The sequence below is a fragment of the Chelmon rostratus genome, chromosome 23 (genome assembly GCF_017976325.1).
Source record: "Chelmon rostratus isolate fCheRos1 chromosome 23, fCheRos1.pri, whole genome shotgun sequence".
Taxonomy (NCBI): Eukaryota; Metazoa; Chordata; class Actinopteri; order Chaetodontiformes; family Chaetodontidae; genus Chelmon; species Chelmon rostratus.
The window spans coordinates 18,003,111-18,025,549 of record NC_055680.1 but is presented as its reverse complement, the minus strand read 5'-3'; the positions used below and the strand labels follow the sequence as shown (position 1 = coordinate 18,025,549).

Genomic DNA, 22,439 nt, shown 5'->3' with positions numbered 1-22,439 from the left:
AAAACTGTTTATGAAGTCACATTATGGGGACTCACCATCCTTATGGGGACAAAACAAGTCCCCATAATATAAAACATGAAATTTTAAAGTGAGGACTCAGGTTCGGCATTTTATGTTTTTGTGTGTGCATGTGTGTGTTTATGTGTGTTACTGTTGTTTTTGGGTCATAATACATTGGACATATTGCAGGTCCTCATAACGTGAATCATTCAATTTCATGGTGAATACTTGAGCTGGATGTGTGTGTGCTCGATGTGTGCTCCTCTTGTTTTTAGCTCATAGATGTGTTTACACCCTCACATTGTGGGGACTGAGTTGTGTGTGCGTGTGTGTGTGCGTATGCGTGAGTGTGAGTGAGTGAGCATGTTCGTGTGTGAGCACCATGAATCACACTAAACTGCTTATGTAGTCACATTGTGGGGACCTTAAGGGGACAAAACTCATGTCCTCACAGGGTAAATCATGAAATCATAGAGAGAAGACTGGAGTTGGAAGTGTGTGTGTGTGTGTGTGTGTGCGTTTCTATGGGTCTGTGCGTCTTTGCTGATGGATTGCTATGGGTGCAACTTCATGTGTGTGTGTGTGGAACTGAATGTTTATATGTGTGTGTCTTTGTATGTATGTTTACGCGCGTTGTGGGGACATAAAACTGTTTACGAAGTCACATTATGGGGACTTCCTTGTGGGGACATATTGCAGGTCCTCATAACGTGAATCATTCAATTTCATGGTGAATACTTGAGCTGGATGTGTGTGTGTGTGTGTGTGTGTGTGTGTGTGTGTGTGTTCGATGTGTGCTACTCTTGTTTTTAGCTCATAGATATGCTTACACCCTCACATTGTGGGGACTGAGTTATGTGTGTGTGTGTGTGTGTGTGTGTGTGTGAGCACCATGAATCACACTAACTGCTTATATAGTCATTTGTGGGGACCTTAAGGGGACAAAACTCATGTCCTCACAGGGTAAATCATGAAATCATAGAGAGAAGACTGGAGTTGGAAGTGTGTGTGTGTGTGTGTGTGTGCGTTTCTATGGGTCTGTGCGTCTTTGCTGATGGATTGCTATGGGTGCAACTTCATGTGTGTGTGTGTGTGGAACTGAATGTTTATATGTGTGTGTCTTTGTATGTATGTTTACGCGCGTTGTGGGGACATAAAACTGTTTACGAAGTCACATTATGGGGACTTCCTTGTGGGGACATATTGCAGGTCCTCATAACGTGAATCATTCAATTTCATGGTGAATACTTGAGCTGGATGTGTGTGTGTGTGTGTGTGTGTTCGATGTGTGCTACTCTTGTTTTTAGCTCATAGATATGCTTACACCCTCACATTGTGGGGACTGAGTTATGTGTGTGTGTGTGTGTGTGTGTGTGTGAGCATGTTAGTGTGTGAGCACCATGAATCACACTAACTGCTTATATAGTCATTTGTGGGGACCTTAAGGGGACAAAACTCATGTCCTCACAGGGTAAATCATTAAATCATAGAGTGAAGACTGGAGTTGGAAGTGTGTGTGTGTGTGTGTGTGTGTGTCTATGGGTCTGTGCGTCTTTGCTGATGGATTGCTATGGGTGCAACTCCATGTGTGTGTGTGTGTGTGTGGAACTGAATGTTTGTATGTGTGTGTCTTTGTATGTATGTTTACGTGCGTTGTGGGGACATAAAACTGTTTATGAAGTCACATTATGGGGACTTCCTTGTGGGGACATATTGCAGGTCCTCATAACGTGAATCATTCAATTTTATGGTGAATACTTGAGCTCATGTCCTCACAGGGTAAATCATTAAATCATAGAGTGAAGACTGGCGTTGGAAGTGTGTGTGTGTGTGTGTGTGTGTGTGTGTGTCTTTGTGGATGGATTGCTGTGGATGGAACTGAATATGTGTGTGTGTGTCTGCATGTCTGTCTTTGTCTGTATTTGTATGCACATTGTGGGTCTGTGTGTCTTTGCTGATGGATTGCTGTGGGTGCAACTTCATGTGTGTGTGGAACTGAATGTTTGTATGTGTGTGTCTGTGTTTTTGTATGTATGTTTACACGCGTTGTGGGGACATAAAACTGTTTATGAAGTCACATTATGGGGACTCACCATCCTTATGGGGACAAAACAAGTCCCCATAATACAAAACATGAAATTTTAAAGTGAGGAGTCAGGTTCGGCATTTTATGTTTTTGTGTGTGCATGTGTGTGTTTATGTGTGTCTACGTGTGCTACTCTTGTTTTTAGCTCATAGATGTGTTTACACCCTCACATTGTGGGGACTTATGTGTATGTGTGCATGAGTGTGTGTGAGTGAGCATGTTAGTGTGTGTGCATCATCATCATCCTTGTGGGGACATATTGCAGGTCCTCATAACGTGAATCATTCAATTTTATGGTGAATACTTGAGCTGGATGTGTGTGTGTGTGTGTGTTCGATGTGTGCTACTCTTGTTTTTAGCTCATATATATGCTTACACCCTCACATTGTGGGGACTGAGTTATGTGTGTGTGTGTGTGTGTGTGTGTGTGAGCATGTTAGTGTGTGAGCACCATGAATCACACTAACTGCTTATATAGTGAGGGTGTTAACACCCTCACATTTGCGGGGGGGGGGGTGAAAATTTACAGTGAAGATTTGAGTTAGATGTATTTGTGTGTGTGTGTGTGTGTGTCTGTCTGTCTGTCTTTGTATGTATGTTTACGTGCATTGTGGGGACATAAAACTGTGAAGTCACATTATGGGGACTCATCATCCTTATGGGGACAAAACAACTCCCCATAAAACATGAAATTTTAATGTGAAGACTCAGGCTCAGCATTTTGTGTTTGTGTGCATGTGTGTGTGTGTCTGCATGTGTTACTCTTGTTTTTGGGAATGCGTTTTTACCCTCACGTTGGACTCCTTATTTTTATTTAATTCACTTTACTGATCCCAAACTGGGAAATTATTCTCTGTAAACTCTCCATCACTGTATCTCTCCATCATTCTCCATCACTGTAAACACACACATGCAACATGCAGTGAACACACAGGAGCAGTGGGCTGCCGCTTTGGGCAGCCCGGGAGCATATGGGGGGGTTAACTGCCTTGTTCAATTTCTCTGCCATATTTGTCTATGTGCGTGTGTTTGTGAGTATGTCTGTGTTTGTGTATTACCCATGCTGTGGGGACATAAAACTGTACTCAAGGGGACAAAACACAAGTCCCCCAAAACGTGAATCATGAAAATTTACAGCAAAGATTTGAGTGGTGTGTGTGCGTGTGTGTCGTTGTGTGTTGCTCTTGTTTTTGGCTCATAGATGTGTATACACCCTCACATTGTGGGGACTGAGTTGTGTGTGTGTGTGTGTGCATGTGCATGAGTGTGTGCATGTTCGTGTGTGTGAGTTTGTGGTCTGCGTGTCTTTGTGTGTGGGTGAGTGAGCACATTATTGCTTCTGGGTGTGTGTGTGTGTGTGTGTGTGTGTGTGTGCATGCGTGTGTGTGGTTGTTGTGGGGTCAACACCTGTGTATGTAGTCGTATTGCGGGGACCTTTAGGGGACAAAACACATGTCCCCAGAGGGTAAATCATGAAATTTTACAGTGAAGATTTGAGTTGGAAGTGTGTGTGTCTATCTGTGGATCTGCGTATCTATTGCTATGGGTCGAACTGTATGTGTGTGTGTTTGTTTACGCACATTGTGGGGGACATAAAACTGATTATGAAGTCACATTATGGGAACTCATCATCCTTATGGGGACAAAACAAGTCCCCATAAAATAAAAATTGTTTTGTGTGTGTGTGTGTCTACGTGTGTTACTTTTGTTTTTGGGTCATAAATGCGCTTTCACGCTCACATTGTGGGGACTCAACTTCCTTGTGGGGACATAATGCAAAGTCCAGTGTTTTATTGGTCTTTGGGGGGGTCAGTGGTTTGTGATATGAAGTGGAGACCGCGTTGTGTAGGAGCTCACATGCTGCTGCCGTGTCGCCCGAGGGGGGGATGTACACAGTTATCACGATGACATGCGGCAGGTAATACGCTGCTCCTTTACACTGGTGCTGAATCGCTATGCCTCCACCCTTCATCTTACCGCACTCCGTCGCTCGCCTGTCTGCTCTCAGCAGATGAAAATTGTCCAAAGCGACATGCATGTCCGGCATGAGTTCGTTCAGCCACGTCTCCATGAAGCACATGACGCTACACTCCCAGATTTTGTGTTCTAAAGTGTGTGTTGGAGCTGTGATATTTCAATGTATGGATGTAATAGGCTCTGAGTTTTACTCAAGGACTAGAGACACAGATGGGGCCTTTATTCTGTCAGGATGAATATGATGTGCTATGCTGTGTCATACACAGTGTCAAAGTAGTCTTGTTTATATTGCTGTTATCTCTTTATTTGTATCTTTGGTCTCACATGTCCACATCTGCTCTGGTGACCTCCAAACAGATGCACATGAGTACATTTTAAAAAGGCACCAGGCAATTAGAAAAATCAGGATTCCAATTTCCATGACATACAAACATTTTCAGCCTTCATGGGTAATTTAAATCTTGCTGTAGTTAACATTTATTCAACAAAATTAGCTAATTTGAACACATCAGAATCTACACACCAGAATATTTGAGGGTTTTTCAGTGCCTGTTACTGTTAATGGTTCTCTTGGTAAGAGAACCATTTCATAGATGAATAGATGTCTGTGGCGTTTTAATATTTGTATGCATAAGTAGTGCATAGGGTTAAAAAACCAGTAGTATCTTAAAATGTGCCACCACAAAAGAAGTGATTTTGCCAACAAAACATATTTTGTATTTTTTGTTTGTTTGTTTTGTGTTACACCACAAAAGCAAAAGAATCATAGAGCAGGGCACCTATTCTGTACATTCAACTGAACACCAGTGGAGCGTATCAAGCTCAAAACCTGCAGCACAAAATCTAAAACCATAATGTCTACATCACAGGATGGGCTGTGTTTACTGAGCTATGTTCAGACTGTTAGAATGATAGTGGCCTGCAGTCACCTGTCAAAACCATGTGGCCATTCATTAATCATCTCATCATACATTACTAAAATACATAAGCACAGAGCGAGGCAGTGTTAAACCAAGTCTCACGTCCCTGTTTCGGCTCTAATGCAGAAAACTTCTTCGCACACACAGTGAATACGAACCAGAGAAAATTTTAACGAACAGTTAAAACCTTCCTCTGAACCACCTGTAGCACTGACATTTCTCTTTGCTGCTTCGGCTCTCACACAGAGAGAACATAAGATGTGGGACGGTGAATCAGCTTTGTGGCTCCCTCTAGTGGTGTAAAGTGACACTGGCGCACTGAAAGTAGTGGCTAATGGACGATTGCAACATCCAACTGAGTGACTTCAAGGAAAAAAGTTAATACAGTCTAAAAAGTGCAATACACTTAAAACAAAATTAATAAATCTGTAATAAAATGTGCAAGAAGAAGAAGAAGCATCAGTAGCAATTTGGAAAACATATAAGTTGCACTGTACGTTGCATTTTTTCATATATCTGGACTTCATTGCAGTCAAGTTGCTGTGCTGCAACAACAAATATGCAAAGTTCAACTATCAAAAAGGGAGCACCTAAAAATGAAATGTAGACAGTTTGAACAGTCAGATTAGGAGTTCCCTCCACCATGAGTCTGGAGACAGACAGGAGGGGGCTGTGGGAGCATCAGGATCGCCGATGGTGGAACCTTTGTACACCATCAGCGGGTCCTGAATACAACCACCTCAGGAACACAGGCTATTTTAAAGCAGCGAACACTGCAGCCTCAAATGCAAAATGCTTCTTGGTGGCTTTGAATGTACAGACTAGCAGTCCATCAAGCAGTTGCTGACAAATTTCAGTCTGGAACAAAGGGATGGACAGGCCTACATTACCATCCACTGAGCTACATTGATGGCATGGGTTGAGGAGTTCTATTGCTTGGTCCATGAGGGAAAAAAGGTGAGGTGATTTAATGCTGATGTAACATTCATTCATTGAAGCCTAAAGCTGATCTGTGCATGCTGCGGTGTTCGGTTGAACACCGAACATGGTGGTTTTGGAATCACGTTATGTTCAATTAAATTTGAACATTTGCCTAAAAAGATGCAAGAGATAAGTTCACTCCACAGTAGCTTCCTGCGTCTTCTTCTTTGAGTCTTCCTGACATGTAAGTGCTTGATCCATCTGTGAGATTTGAGGTTCATCTATGACTTGTTGCTTTCTGAAAGTGTTCGTGGCTGATCCACATGATCTTCTTTGTCTTGCTTACATTGTTGTTTTTCTCTTCTCTTGACATTTCTTTGAGCTTCATCAGTGTCAGGCATGCTGTCAGTCTTCCTCGATGCTGTTTCTTCATGTATTTTGGCGCTTTTGGAATCAGGTACTTTCCCATTATTTACAGATTTCATTTCTATCTGCCTCCCTGTCCTTTATAGATAGATATACTTTATTTATCCCAAGCTGGGAAATTGCAGAAGCTGGGAAATTGCAGTCTGAAACAATTGACTTTATTAGCTCTGGCTGTCACGGATCAGGTTCAGAGGCCCAAACGTGGACAAAGACACAGCAGACAGAAGCGTACAAATGAAAAATTTTATTTCCAATCACAAATGCTAACACAGGGAGTCATGGTCAAAACTACAAAACAAGGCAACTAGGCAAACAACTACCAGAAAACAAAACTAGAACGGAGAACTAAGCAGATTAACAAGGCTAATAAACTAAAGATCCTATAAAGGCTGAACTGAAACAATCAACAAGAGATCAGGGCTTACTGACTGACAGGAATGGGAAATGAAAGGGAGTACGCCCAGGGCAGGGTGGCGTGGCAGTGTGGCTGCTGCTGGCTTGTAATGGAGGTGAGTGAGGGGAATTTCCAGGCAGGTCAATCAGAGGCAGATGAGTGTGGCAGGAGGGATCTTCAGGTGGCAGAGAGGGTCGGAACTAAGCAGAGAGAAAACAGGGTTACAAAACAGAATTTTCAGAACTCGAGTCAAAATTACCAACGGGGCCAGGGTGCACTGACTGGCGTTGAGCAGTGGTCTGCTGGAGTCTTTTATACGGGTTGGAGAATGATTCAATTGAGGTGACCACTCCCCGCCGCGTCTGGAAACAATCCGGTGATTAAGAACAGGCTGCACCTGCCCTCCACCAGCGTGGCAGTCATGCGCACACTGCCAGGGAAAGGAGGGAGGGAGAGGTACTGCCACTAGATGGTGCCAGAGGTGGAGAGCATTACACTGGCTTTATCACGAGCTGATCTTCTCTCTAGACTGGTGAGCTTCGTGTTCACCTTGAGATTTGACCTTCTCCTCTCTCCTATTGTCCACATTATTCTCTTTTGCTCTTGCGGAACACTGCCTCCATCTCCTTCCATCATGATCTGGAATCCTCGTTTTTTTTCAGCTTTTTGTTCCTCCTCCTCCTTTCTGTCCGGATCGGGAAGCAGGAGAAATGGTGATGTTTTGTAAGACATGAAACCGAAGAAACGAACCGAATGAAACAGATTTGAAAAACATTAGCTGGTATATTACAGAATATCAACAAATTCCAAAATAACTTCCAGCAAATTCATTAATGCTATGATAATGTACAATGTTATAATTCCACAAATTAACTGATGGCATTAAAAAAAAACCTCCTGATCAATACATCATCATCAGGGGGCTGCAGCAGAACTGATCCTTTAGAAGTGGAATCAATTTGTGACTTACTGATTTTGTTTTGTCTCCATTTGCACCCGAGAGCTGCAAGAATAAACAAGATTCCAACAACCAAACTAATGATGGTAGAAGTAGATGATCTAGAACTAGAACAAGAACTAGACAGGCCTGCAGAGAAATCACCTGAAATGGTAAAACACAGAGCAGAAATGTATTTAAATAGATACAGTCACAGCTGTCTAAAGTCAATAAAGAGACTATATGATCAATGTAATAGTACTTCTACCTGGAACATGGACGTGTGTCTGGCTCTGGTTGATGTTCTGCTGGTGGACTCTACGGGGTGACTTCTCCACAGTCATTCCCCACAGGACTGCCTCTGTAGGTCCAGCAGGGAGGAGGCTTCCCTCAGAGTCCAGCCAGAACACCTCAGGCTCTGGAAACCAGCTGTTATACTAAAACTGTGAAACCACCTGATGATAGGAGAGGAGGAACTTTGAGTATTTAATCAAAATACGTTGTTAGCTCAGTCAGAGCCTGACTTACCAAAGCAAATGAAGAAATTATAACTCACTAGAACTCAACGCCTCAACAGGATCAAGCAGTTTTTACCCAGACTGGTCTCCTTACAGCTGCTGTTTGTGTGAAGAGGCCATGAACACGCTTGAACCCATAACTGAAATCCACCTCCAAAATCAAAAGTGTCCAAAGCCGGACAGAATGAGGATGATGATTTTCTAGCCAGACTGAGAAACCCTGATGCAGTGATGTCATGTCTCCTGTGAGTGAAATCTTTGGATTTTTTGGACAAAAACTTTTCTTTGATTAATAATCGGTGATGTTAAGATTGACCTGAATCGAGGATTATCTAGGACTGGTTGGTTTGCTTTTAAATGGAGGTTGAACTGCTGCATGTTTGAAACAGGATCAGGCTGGATGGTGCAAGTAACTAAGTACATTTACCTAAATACTGTACTTAGTGCAGGTTTGAGGTATTTATATTATTCTGCTTCATACTACTACTCCACAACATTTCAGTGGGAAATATTGTATTGTTTACTCCACTTCATTATCTGACAGCTACTTACTTGACATAAAACACGTTCAGTTTCTAAAATATAAGAAATTGTTAAAGGTCAAACTAGTTTTCAACCATTTTGACTTTCAGAGTCTCTCAGTTGAGACATTTAGTGTTTGACAGAAAATGAAAATTGGAGAAAAGTTTAGAAGATGAAAACAGATTTGTGTACGAGAACTTTGTTTTTGCTTCACTTGTCTCCCGTAAATCAGCTCATGACCCCTCTGATGACTCCTTGAAGGGCCCAACCTCAGGGAACAATGAGATTTTATCACTTTAGTTGTCACCATATGTCACATGACATCCTTTTTACAAGAGCTGTGCAAAGTGCATGAGGTTGCCACATCTATTTAAGACATGCCTTATGTCTATGTGATGTTCAAGACTGCTTTAGAAACTGGGAAATTACACTTCCAAAGTAAACTCTGTCACAAAAGTAAGCAACTGTAGAAACCTAAAGAGGTTACAGCCATCGACAGCGAAAGATGAAGAATGTAAACACTAAAACAACCTCAGTTTTTCTGTTGAGCTATCACACAGTGTGGCAGTGCATTGAGGTGGGTGTGAATATTCCCAGTGGTGTTGAACACCTCATCAGTCCCTTGTCCGAATGGAAAATTTGTGAATGAAGTTCAGTGTGACTCCTGTTTGCAGGAAACGTGAATTTCTTCGCAGCAGAAAGAAAAATCCAACTTGTGTGTTTTGGTGATGTATTATGGTCTGTTCCTGGTCTCTGCCCTGCTGTCCTATTTCCCAGGTACGTGAAAAAGTTTTTTTCATCGTCCTTTTGGAAGCATTCCTTCGCAGGGTTTATCCGGAACGGGCTGCAGATGAGCTACAGGCGAATGTGTGTGGAATAAAAGGTGTAGACGTAGACTGAAAGGAGTTTTCTGTTTAAAAATAAGACATAATTCAGGAAGCTGGTGAAGTGGTTGTGCTGCTGCTCTACATTCATACACTTTGATAATGAAGAAGCTTTTTACTGCTGATATCAGACTCATTCAGATGTGATCCAGCTGATAAAAAAAAGCTGCATGTGTTTCTGAAGTGCACTGCTTTGCATTGACAGTGGTGGAGTGTAACAAAGTCCTCAAAAAGTGCCCTGAAGTACAATTATGAGGTATGAGGTATTGTACTTTTGTTGTATTGTACTTGTACACGCATGATAAGTTCATGAAATACAAATCCGTAGTTGTCAACCTTCTTTACTTGTGACCCTTTTTGCAAAACGGGTCGAGTCGAATGCGAGTTACTCGCAGTTTCACCAATGAGACGTTTCCTCCCTCAGCTTCTCATGTGCTTTGATTTAAATGTGAAATAAACTGTTCTAGATCCAAAAAGGCAGAATAACCCAATATTTCACCAAAAGATTAGAGTAACTATCCTCTCCCGTTAAACATCTGATGACCCTCAGACTTATCTGGTCACCCTTTGGAGGGGCCTGACCCCTAGCTTGGGCACCACTGGACTCGCTAACTGTATATACAGTAGTTGAAAGTAGCTCCACCTGCAGCAGCCCCAACAGTAAAATGCTGCTCTAACATTGATGCTTTAGGATTAATAATGCATCTTATTATATCAGCTGATTGACTGTAGAATGAGTACTTTCAATTTTGATACTTTAGGGATATTTTGCTAATAATGCTTGTGTATTTGTACTGCAGTGACATTTTGAATTCAGGACTTTTACTTGTAATGGAGTACTCTTACACTGTCGTATGGCTACTTTAGCTTCAGTAGAGGTCTGACTGCTTCCTCCACCACAGTAAATTGCTCACTGAAGCTGTGTGTTTCTCTTACAAATGAGGCCTTCAGTTGATTTCAGTGAGATGACTCAATGCCAGTCAGCAGCTAATGATTTTATAGGATGGTGCAAGTTCATAAACTCACCGTCTGACGTCTAGTGCAGCAAACACTAGTAATACCGCAGCTACTACTAGTTCTACTATTACTAGTGCTTTTTTTTTTTAGAGCAGCTGTTGTCTCCAGGAGTATGGACACTGCTGTTCATTCCTGCCATACTGACCCAAGAAATGGCTCAGTCTTGACGAGTGCTTCCTTTAATTCTTTCCACAGTAGAGAGTTGTAGGCTTTGCCCACAGGTGTGCAGGATCATGGGTGGATGAATGATTTCATACAAGCATTTAAACACACTTTCACACTGCTGTCAGTCCAGTTCAGAGTAAGAAGTGTACAAGATTGAAGCTTGTGATTCGATCCCAGGAAGCGTTCGAGGAAGAGTTTTAGGAAGAAAATTAACATTTATAGCGTGAGATACATTCCAAGTGTGTGTGTGCACTTGTTAAATGAATCGTTTTGTCTTTCTTGAGGTGTATTTCGGAGCATTTTTGTCTTAAGATCAAGTTGTGCCTAGATGCTGCACAGTCTTTGAGTGGTGACCAGTTCAACCAAACAGTCATTAAAATGAGCTGCAGTACCATCTTTGGCCACAGTACGTGAGTCAGTGCTGTTTCGACATTTGCACGCCAGGGAGATATTTAAATGTTTTTAAACTAAAACTTAACCGTGCAGGTGGGAAATGGTGTTCTTCAGTGTCGTTGCATCATTATTGTTCTGCGTTCATCAAGGTTGTAGTGTTGGGATTAATTTACAGAGTCGTTGATTCAGCTTTAGTGTTGTTTTGGCAGCTGTAGTTTGTGGTGCTGTTGTAATGTACTGCATTACATTGAGAGGTGTCCACCATTGTCCACCATTTATTTTAGTGAGAGTTGACTAAATGTTTTAAACAGCCCCTGTTATAACAACATACGCAGTGTGCAGCATCTGTTTCTACGTTATTTATCTGGATGTTTTGTGTTTCCAAGGAGAATCCTTGGTGCACAGTCCATCTGAGATGATCCTGGCCTTTGCTGGGGAGGATGTCATCCTTCCCTGCAGCTTTAACATCAGTGGCAGCGATGACTTTCCAACGGTGGAGTGGTCCAAGGAGGGCCTGCAGCCAAACGTCATCTTCTTGTACCGGGATGGCTGTGAGACTTACGAGATGAAGAATCCGTCCTTCCAGTACAGGACAAGCTTCATCACGAAAGAACTGAAAAACAGAAACATCTCATTAAGGATCTCGAACGTGCAGCTGTCAGATGCAGGGAAATACCAATGCATGAGGCTCTGGAAGAATGCCCCCCAGGACATCACCACGGTGGAGCTTGTTGTGGGTACGTCCAGTCAGGTTTGTTTGTTTATGGTGAAGGTTTTGCAGCTGCATCATAGTCATGTGAAAACTCCCTGTTTCAATCATGGAGTTTGGTCCACCCACAAGTGCTGCACAGGCCTGAAAATTTGGTCCTAGTCCGATCCATCCCAACGCATTCAGGCCTAAACCTGGCCATCATTTAAGCCTGACCCAGATCCAGCTGATTCACTAATGTCTGAGCTCAATCCAGCCAAATTCATGGCGCGAGCCAGGGCTACATACTGCAACTTTTCTAGCTTAAGTTCATTTGCAATGCCTGACTCTAAATTTGCCTTTAAAGTACTCATTGCATACATGCAAAACAGCACAAACCCAGACAATGATATGATAAAATTACAAAAAAACCTCAATGATAAACTAACCTCAGGCAGGAGCCCAAGCCAGTCGATTCACTCGGCCAATATTTCACTTTACTTGTTGTCTCTCCCTTTTGAGCTATTACATTACACAGACTGGTTGTTTTGAGGGTTTAGACATGGCTGAGCGAAGTGAGCCTGGGGCCAATATTAGTATGACTCAGTGGGAGAGTTTAGTTAAGAAAGATCTAATCACCAAGCTTAAGGTTCTGCTGCCACTAACACGGATGGAAGCAAAAGATTTGACTGCTCCTTATTAAACACTCAGTAGTTCAAATTAAGTGGCTTTCAGCCTCTGGCTCAGTTTTATGATGAATTTCGCAAATAATTTCAGTCATTTTTAAAGAAAAAATGCCAAACGTTCTTTGGTTGAATATTAGGATTTGCTGCCTTTATGTTTTAAATCATTATGGTTCAAAAGCTGTATGGATACAGGAGTGGAATCCAACGCTGACAATAAAATGTGTTACACATTTAGCTGTCAGCACTCCAAGCTGGTTGGGGGCGGTGCCGGACTTTCAGTGGTTAGTTATTAATTTACTGCCCTCCCACTCAAAAGCTCTTTGAAGTTCTCTGTTCACACTTTTCAGCAAATGTTTATCTTGTCAAACTGATGGTTTTATGTCTCAAGGAGCACAGATAAAATGGCTTATTCAAGCATTGTATTTGATAGATGTTCACATAGCTGTTAGATGGAAGAGTCAAAGGTCACACCGGATGTAATTCCTGTTTTTGCAGGTGCAGCTTCTGATCCAAAGCTCTCAGTGATTTCAGCTGAGAGTGCAGGAGTGAGTCTTCAGTGTGAGGCCAGCTGTTGGCTGCCGGAGCCAGAGATCACGTTCCTGGATGATCGAGGACACGACATCCCGGCCGGTGACCCAAAAAGACGTCAACATGCCAGTGGATGTTACACTGTGACACGTAGAGTGACTCTGCAGGATGCTACCAGCAGGTTCAAACTCAGTTTATTACTCAAATTTAAATAAAAATCCTACAGGATGCCTTTTTTGCTTCCATCTTTAAAACCAAGTTTTCATTTACGTTATGAAACATAACCCAGAAGGTTGTGTTTTCAGGTCCGTATGTTTGGCTTTTAGTTTAGCATCATATCTGCAAATCCTGTGCCGAAACATGGACTCAGACGCTGCAGTCCTAGAAAGAAAGGCCAGCAGTAAGGCTGCAGGTCCCCTTGTGCTTATACCTACTGAATTTGAGACATTAAATACATTAGTTCACATGTGCAGCTCATTTATGTGTCATGCAATAACTGCAGTACGCACTTTTTCTGGTAAGATTCATAAACTTTAAATGTTAATATGGTGTCATTTCATCACAGCGTCACCTGCAGAGTTCAGCAGCCACAGATCAACCAGACCAGGGACACGGAGATTCTCATACCAGGTGCACCAGAGCTTTAACAACTCACCTGTACCAGCTGGAGTCACAAACACCTGAAGTCACAGTTTGAGTTGACACAGCAGGGTTTTGCCATCACATCTGTAGTGTCTTGATGTCTTATATTTTCTGTTTTTATAAATGTTTTTTTTATAAAGAAATTATTTGGATGTCGTATTTTTTTCCAAACCTTTTGGAAGCTTTTCATCTCATTCCGGTATTTTCTGGGTTGTTGTTGCCTCAGATTTTTTTCAATTTACATTTAAGTTTTCAGATTTTGACATCTGGATTCTGCAGCTGTATACTGCAGCCTTCTCTTTGAAATGCATCAAACTTCACTAACTCTCTGTATATATTTTACTTATTTTACTTTTGCTTACATATTTTATGTATATAATTTACTTCACTGTCATTTCAGTTGACTGCATGAGATCCTGCCTTCTAACCACCGGCCTCACTGTTGGAGGGACAGCTTTACTTCTGTTAGCCTTGTCTGGATTGACCGTCTTATTGTGGAAGAGATTTAGAAAATTTGGTAAGCTCCTAAAATATACAAAGCAGCAAAAGTGCATAACCGGTCAAACACTGATCAACTGAGTGCTCGCTCTGTCTTGGAGAGTTTAACATCTTGTAGCAACATCAGAGTCCCACAAAGAGGCAGATCAGCTTCCCTCTGGGAGGGAGCAATCACACGGGAATGAAGTAAAAACGTGCAGCCTTACGTGGTAATTTTAGGACTGTCGCTTATGCAGATGATGAAATCTCATGAATGTGCACATGAACATGCGCCTTCTTTTGAACAGGTGGCTGAAACAAGTGATTTACAACAAGTTTGTGCAGTTAAGTGAGTTTGGTGAATCTGACACATCTCAACACTTGCAAAAGAAAAGCTGACAGAGGAGAGTAAGAGAGAAGAATGGGAGAATATTCTTGCACGAGGCGGTTTGAAAGACAAACATCACATGTGGCGGAGGCCACAGACGAGGAAGCTGTGTCAAAACTGAACCACACTGTCTTTGGATGTGATAAACAGGATAAATCAGTTTTATAACTTTAGGAATTAATGTTTAAAATCGCTGAACATAATTTGAGGTGTACAGAAATGTCTTTTAAGACTTTTAATGTGAAGCAAGAGTGAATCAACCTCTGATGGTCAGGCTCTGTTCTTTACTTTGAAAGGATCGTGCTAGGCTATTGGACATTGTTGCCTCATTTTGGCATCATGCCCATCAGGTATGATAAGATTGTACTCACCAAGTTGATCGCTGAGATCTGGGAAAATGGGATTATCTCTCACTAAAAGCTAAATGTAACTGACGGTGCTTTTTATCAAACAGTGGGGGGTCAAAAATGGCTGTTATCGAAGCAGACGTCACATCAAAGCTTGAACGGTGCCTATGACGACCAGCCGTTTCTGCAGAGCATCAGGGTTGACGGGGCTGGCAGCGTGGGAAACAGCAGCATTGAGGCACTGACAAGAGAGGTGGCAGACCTCAAATCAAAGCTTCATGAGAAAGAAAAGATCATCTGGTGGCTCCAGAGCAACAACAACAACAACCCTCCAGAACCTGACAACTTACCCCAGTATCAGGGTCTGAAACCTGCCGCCTCACGACAAAACAGCAACCCGGCATCTGGCGGCCCAACCCGAAGAAACCTTCGTATCCACAGCAGCCCTGCCGTTTTGAACTTGGACAATACAGCGCTGTCCAGATCTCCTGAAGCCAACATGTCAAACAGAAAGCTCGGCAGTCATTTGACGAGAGAGTCTTCCGCTTGGCCTGGTCCAGATGTTCAGCGTCGACATTCCTCATTGCTTCCAACCAACAACCGCTTCTCGCTCCTGGCAGATTTAGCCGAGGAAACAGCTGTGGATGTCATGGGGACAGAGCACAAAGCTGGACGCAAAGCAGCAAAACCTAGCAAACAAAAATAAAACCAACAGCTCAAGCATGAAGTTCGAAATCAATAGGCACTTTAATTCGGTCAAAACAAGCAGGTACTTGCAACAGATTAAATAAATTATTTCATCCCTTTTTAAGATAAGCTAATGAGACTTGCTAGCATTTAAATTTTAAACATTTGTTTAATTTTAATTTGTGAATTTTAGAGGTGCTATTAGGCAAAGCCAAGCTAGCTGTTTCCCTCTGTTTCTAGTCTTTATGCTAAGCTAAGATAACCAGGTGCTGCTTCTTCCCTTTTTTACCCAAATGTCAAACTTTTCCTTAAAGCATAACAAGAGATTTACATACATTTTCCATCTTCTGCCTCTCAGTCATGCTAATTGCTGATCAATACTCTGATCTCGAGCTCATGATTCACCCACTTATGCTACTATTTACAAAGTGCATCAGTACAGGCTCTTTAACACACAGCAGGACTTTCAGGACAACCAATTTGCATGTCGTTCATATTAAAAAAACATATAAATGAGCAAAACAAAATGCATACCGGTGCTATCGGCCTGTTAAAGTGGGTGTAGCTGATGTCTCTTCTCAAAGAGCTCTTTAATCTGGTGGTCGTTCTGGACTCCTTTAGTGAACAAACTGGGGGAAACGTTTTCAGCCTGCAAGTTATGTAAAAGAGTCTAACCTGTACACAAAGGGACTTTATACAACAGATTGTTTTGCAATGTCTTTATGGAGAGAAAAAATGGCGCTGCAGGTTATCACCACAAGTCTTTGGAGGAAAGCAAAGGTAGATAAGTGGGTTCAAAGGTCTTTTCTGTTCCTGAAAAATGTTTGAGCCTCAGTTTTATTTATTTGTTGTTGTGCAACATGCAGCTGCAGCATTCTGCCCCCTTTCTGTACATTTCCACAGACGTTAACCACATGGCAGTTATTTAAACGTGGCTTTATCTTGCTATAAAGTGTTGATTCTTCATTTAATTCGAATTCTTCATTTCTGTATAAATAATGTAAATAGGAATGAACATTTTCCAGTGTTATTAATGCTGATCTTATTTATGTCCTCTCCACTCTGTCATGAAATAAAGCTCACTTAATTCAGACATACTAGTCTTAGATGGAAGTTTTAATCCAGCAGCAGTCAGTGTTTCAGCACCTCTTTAGTGAGGTCAAATTTAAAAAACTGTTTTCAGGATTTACTGTTGAGTTGAAACTTACCTCATGGGCCACAGCTGTGACATATCCTAGGTTTGTTTCAAACAGCACAACCAATTTGGATATACTAAAAAGGAAAATAAAAAGCTTGGGCTTGAGCTCACCTGCAGCCTCTCAGCTCCTCTGTCGGAGTGTTTTTGCATCTTTCAGCTCACTGTTTTGGTTTTACAGCCTGCAACTTACCTGTTTTTTTGTCCGTGTCAGCGCTGACACCCAACCGATAAACCCGCTACCTGCTCAGCACCAACAAACAAAGCTAGCACGCAGCAGGTGCCGTGCTTACCGCTTGCTGTGCTGCACCCACGTGGCCAAAAAGTCAGTGAACGTGGGATTACACCGATTAGATTAAAGGTGTTGTTTTGTGCAACTAAAAAAGCAAGCTTGAAAGTGTTTCACACATGCAGCCACCATGACGGTGAGTGTGTGTGTGTGTGGGGGGGGGGTCGCTCCAAGAGGAAGTGCAGAGACGAGACCGTCTGTCTGTCTGTCTCTCCTTTAGTTGTTGGTGAGACAGGATGCAGTTAACACCGTTCTGCCTCATGCTGTGTGAGTAACAACTCATTTTTTACTGCGTAGAAAATAACCTCTTTGTTAAACAGCCAAGCATCTTTCGACATGCTGCTGACAGATATTTTGATGTGTTTTCGAATTGAAAAGTCACTTGTTTCATTTGTTATTTTCCTGTTTTGGATTTATTACTTTTTTTTCTGCAGTATATTGATGCATTCTTGCCATCTTTTATTCTTCTTTGCTTCCTAAATTCTCTCTTCTTCTGTTGCTTTCATTCGCTCCATCTATCATCATGCCTCTCTCACTCGTTTCCATGCCTGAAAACTTCATATTTTCCATTCTACCTGCATTTCTTTTCTCTTTTTTACGTTTTTCTTTTTTGTGTGCGTCTTTCTATTGCTGTTTCTCTTCCTCACACTTCCTCTGACACGTTTCACACTTTCCTCCAATGTTCTGTCACACATTTCCTCTCCTCACACTTTGTCTGCTTTCCTTCTTGTTTTTGTTTATTCCTGTCATGTTTTACCGTCTTCACTTGTTGTTGTTGTTCCATCCCTTCATTTATTTCTTTTTACTTCCTTATTTTCATATGCCTATTGTCCATTCGTTTGTCGCCTGCTTCTTTCTGTTTGCTTCCATTTTTTCTTCTATTCATTCGTTCGTTCATCGGTTCGTCCAGCCTGTCTTCGGGTCAGCCCTGACAGGTCTCAGTTCTTCAGGTACGACTCCATCTCTCTGAGCTGCGAGCATCAGTTGAACTCCACCGGTTGGAAGGTGAAGAGGAAAACGACAGTGGGTGGGGTCAGATCCTGCTCCTCCGGCTGGGGCTCCGCATCCTCCCGCTCCACCTGCATCATCGGAAACACCTACCCGTCTGACAGCGGGGTGTACTGGTGTGAGTCTGAAGATGGAGAGAGGAGCAACAGCGTCAACATCACCATCACCGGTACTGCACACAGCACTGAAAACAAGTGGTGATGTTTCATGTTTTGCTGCCTTAAAATTAAAGCTGCATTGAATAGATCAGACTTCACCTGTATGACAGGTTTCTGAACCACACAGTAAGGTTCGGGCTACGCCAGAAATGAAACGAAAATGTGTTTCTTCCTATCCTAAAGATCGTACTGTGATCCTGGAGAGTCCGGTCCTCCCCGTGTCGGAGGGAGCTGCTGTGATTCTGCGCTGCAAAGCTGAGACGAACTCCCCCGACCACATGTTTAATTACTACAAAGACGGCCGTTCCATCAGCAGCAACTCCACAGGAGAGATGATCATTCACAGCGTGTTGAAATCTGATGAAGGACTCTACAAGTGCAGCATCACCGGAGGTGGAGAATCCATAGGCAGCTGGTTGGCTGTTGACGGTGAGATAAACAGTGTCCAGCTGCTCTGTAACTGTGGAAAAGTCTGACAAATGTATACAACATTTTTTAAAGAGTTAATTAGAAGAGCACTGATTTAGCATCGCACTCCAGACAGTTTTTTTTTTTTTTTTAAGATCAAAATCAAAGCAGCAAAGCCGTTTTTTTTTATTGCATGCTTTCTTCTTCCTGACAATACTTTTGAAGGTTTGGATGTGTTATGCTAGTAGCAGCTAATGTAGCCACGAGTCACTAGCCTCAACCATAGTGGCTAGTTAAATAAGATGAAGTTCATCAGCAGCAGCTGAAGGTCTTATTTCTGCTGACCTCCAACTTCTCTCCTGGCTCCGATGATTGTAGACAGGTACTCCAGGGTGTGTCAGTGCACTGTGACATCACTGCTGGGGGTGGTTACAGGTACAACAGTGCGCATGTGTGTTGCTACACAGCTCACCCACAAAAGTCACTGATTTCATTTGGTATTAAAAGTGCCCGTGGAGGTGCTGACCACTAGTAGCGCTATGGAGTTCTTTTTGTTTTGAAGATTTTGATGGTTTTACACCAGTCCACTGATTGACAGTTGCCAGGAAACAAAACGACATGCCAGCAAAAGCAAAGACAGTAGCTAAGTAAACATCCAGATCTAAGTGCATAAGAGTTTGTTCATCCTCACAGGTTCTCTTCCACCTTCATCTTCAGCTCCGTCAGCTTCCTCTTCAAATTCTGATCACAGACTGATGTGTCACCTGGTGGTGGGAACTCCGTACCTGCTGTCTACCATCTTACTGGGACTCATATACAAAGACAGGAAGAGAGGTAGGAACAACCAGCAAGTGTCCATGAAGACAGTCTTGCTTCTACTAGCTGTTAGGTCATGAAATCAAGCAATAACAAACAAAACAGTGTTGCTAGCAGCTACGTACATTTATTTCTGAGACACTGGTTTACTTTCAGGCCTTATATGGTGAGTGTTGGATAATCAAAACTCTTGGTTTAGGAAAGAAAGTCAGAAAAAAACAGCTAGGTGTCGTCTGCATAACTGATGAGTTTTTTTTACACACAGTATGGCCAGTAATCAGAATTAAGGATTTACTCAAACTAATGTGTGAACCTTGTGAATGTAAATGAACCTGCACACATGTAAACCGTAATCCTTTGAGGCTGATCGGTGACAGCTGCCTGTACATCCATAGTTACAGTATAAACAGGTGCTGCTAGCTGCTAATGCAGCATGACTTTTCCAGCCCATTCTCATCTAATAGGTCATCTGTGCAAGGAGGTTATTACCAGTCAAATGTACATTTATTGTTAGGTGGTGTATGACAGGAGCAAAATGGGTCAGGCGACGTTGTATCTCAAACACGGAGGGAAGTTGGGTGGATGGATGGGTCAAATAAACACACGACTTGCACCCAGGAGACTGCTGTTAGTGTGCCGTGTGAAACTGAAAATCAGTGTTGACTCATTTTAACTTACATAACTCTAATAATTCTTATTAACGTACTTATTTTAACCAAAACAACGATCTCTTCCTAAACCTAACTAAGCAGTTTTGGTACTGAAGAGAATTTCACGATGTTAACCACGTGATGACGAAGGTCTGATACGACAAACGTCTGCTACACTTGTCGCTGGTATTCTCCAACAGTGAGAACTTTTCATGATGCAGTAGTAAGTAAAATGAAAAAAAAAACGTACTGTTCTTCAAATGGCACGACAGAGTGATGCATCCTTCTTCACACCTTGTCATTGCATATGTTGAACCTACAAAAACGAAAGGCTCAAAGCGAAGCGCTATCGCGGTATTCAAACAAAGACAGCCACAAGGAAGAATCTTTCTTCTTTCATAGGGTTTGTGTTGGAGGTTAGCGCCATAGTATTGCAACACAATGTACAGGTGACCTTTTTCAATTGTTAATCAGATTCTCGAAACAGCACTGATTATTATTGACAATTATGTAGACATAAATCTATGATTTCTTCTGTCGCAGCAGCTCGGACGGTTACAGAGAGCAGAGGCAGCAACAGTGTCGTCATGGAAATAGTTGTGTAGTCCTGCAAACTGATGAAAGCGGCAAAGCAATTCTGCGTCATGTGACCCTCCACCGCAGGATGTCCTGGGGATCCAGTATACCACCAGCGTTCAGATGAATTCTCTGCAGAATTTAACCGATAGCATCAAAGGAGCTGCCAGAGCTTTGTGACTTCTCACTGAACATGTCATGACTACTGGATCCTGGCTGAAAAAAATCATGTTTGATATGTTACCTTTCAAATTCAAGCTAGACTTCTTTAAAAACTGATCTGAAACAAACATCAACCATTTGCGGCTTCAAGAAATCCAACCACGCATAAATTCGGATGTCAATAAAGAAATTTGAAGAAGTCCGTCTCATGTCTTTTGCTTCATAAACCTGTCCCTCGCCTTCCCTCTTTTCCCATTTTCCTTCTCCAAGTGACTTCCAGGGAGGAGAAGAGAAAGCAGGCAGCCTTCATCCCATCAGGGTGTTGTGACACATTGCGATAGAATTGCATAAGTCTTGCAGTAAACATGGTGAAAAGGAAATGTGCGTGTGTGTGTGTGTGTTAAGTGGTTTGGGCTTTGAATGCGTTCATCATGGAAACGTGTGTGAAGTGTGAAGTTTCTAATGTGCTGGGGGTTTTTTTTTTTCCATTTGACATTTTATCTTGGTCCAGAATTTACGCTAAACCCAAAATTTAATTTTTCACCTCGTTGATTTATTTCTTCTATCAACTGCCTTTTAGTTCTCTATTCTTTTCTTCTATAACATAAGTGTTACTTTTTACTTTTTTTCTACTTTTTAACTGAATTTCATTGTCAGTGATTTACTGAATCAGCCTCGTCTGCCTGTGTGGGTCGGCTGTGGTGAGACCATCAGTGCTGAAACTAGGCCAGCGTTATTTCTCAGAAGTGGAGACAAAGAGGGGACATTGTGACACTTTAAAACCCACAAACAGGCCAACAATTAGAAATACGTCCAATTTCAACTGAAAATTTCTTTAAAAGACAGTAAAGTAAGTCAGCATTAGTACTGGAATCAGGTATGAGGACGTGCTTTTGCAGATTATTTGTACTTTGCAGTGTGACTGAAAACTTTTGTAATTTGGTTGTCATGCTTGGTGGATTTTTTTTTTTGACCAGAATATAGATGCACTGTCTGACTACACATCTTCTCACATTTCAATGTGTGGAAACAAACACAGACTGACCACAAGACCTCCTCTGCAGAGCGTTAGAGGGGAAGCTCATCTCAGCAGCAGGACACACCTGGACGAGCTTTGCAGAGTCATCTGAAAACAATCAGCTGCTAACTGAAAGTTAAACAGAAAAGATGAGTTTAGATTTGAAGGCAGACCGTCTGATGTCAACAGGGAGGTTATTCAGAGGAAGGGCCGTGAATGGAAGGCCATGAAGAAGAAGATACCGATGGTTGGGACAAACTTGACCAGCAAATGTTTCTTGAACTCACACACACATGCATGGTAAGATCAGGACAAGACAGTTGGTGGCAGTAATGTGATATGAAATGTGGTCATGCACCAGCAAATAGCTTTGCAGAGGCTTTGAAGAAGGAAAGTTAGATCTCAAGGATGCAAACGATGCATATTTACGGGAAAACTACACAGAAAAGAACATTCGAAGATATGTTATTTATTTCAAACCAATGACCTGTTGATATAAGAATAGAAGAAGGTAGTAATACAAGGTCATCAAAGTACACTCCAGTAAATCCAGACA

At 42.1% G+C, this 22,439-nt stretch overlaps 2 protein-coding genes across 5 annotated transcripts; both read left to right on the top strand.

The window, feature by feature from the left end:
* The first annotated feature begins 9,429 nt into the window (after window positions 1-9,429).
* Window positions 9,430-15,622, top strand: LOC121626982 (immunoglobulin superfamily member 11-like). The gene is made up of 5 exons (XM_041965740.1): window positions 9,430-9,478; window positions 11,547-11,897; window positions 13,030-13,243; window positions 13,628-13,692; window positions 15,024-15,622. The coding sequence occupies exons 1-5, from the start codon at window positions 9,430-9,432 to the stop codon at window positions 15,620-15,622; spliced, it is 1,278 nt and encodes a 425-aa protein (XP_041821674.1).
* Window positions 15,623-17,321: 1,699 nt separating this feature from the next.
* LOC121626363 (Fc receptor-like protein 5) lies at window positions 17,322-21,035 on the top strand. Of its 4 annotated transcripts, none has more exons than XM_041964831.1 (5): window positions 17,322-17,354; window positions 17,998-18,264; window positions 18,437-18,682; window positions 19,379-19,495; window positions 20,674-21,035. In XM_041964831.1, exons 1-5 carry the CDS (start codon window positions 17,324-17,326, stop codon window positions 20,730-20,732), a joined length of 720 nt encoding a protein of 239 aa, XP_041820765.1. In that variant the 5' UTR covers window positions 17,322-17,323; the 3' UTR covers window positions 20,733-21,035. The 4 variants fall into 4 exon arrangements, with proteins under 4 accessions (XP_041820765.1, XP_041820764.1, XP_041820763.1 ...); XM_041964830.1 differs by having other exon boundaries at window positions 20,671-21,035; XM_041964829.1 differs by having other exon boundaries at window positions 19,355-19,495.
* The last annotated feature ends 1,404 nt before the right edge of the window (window positions 21,036-22,439 follow it).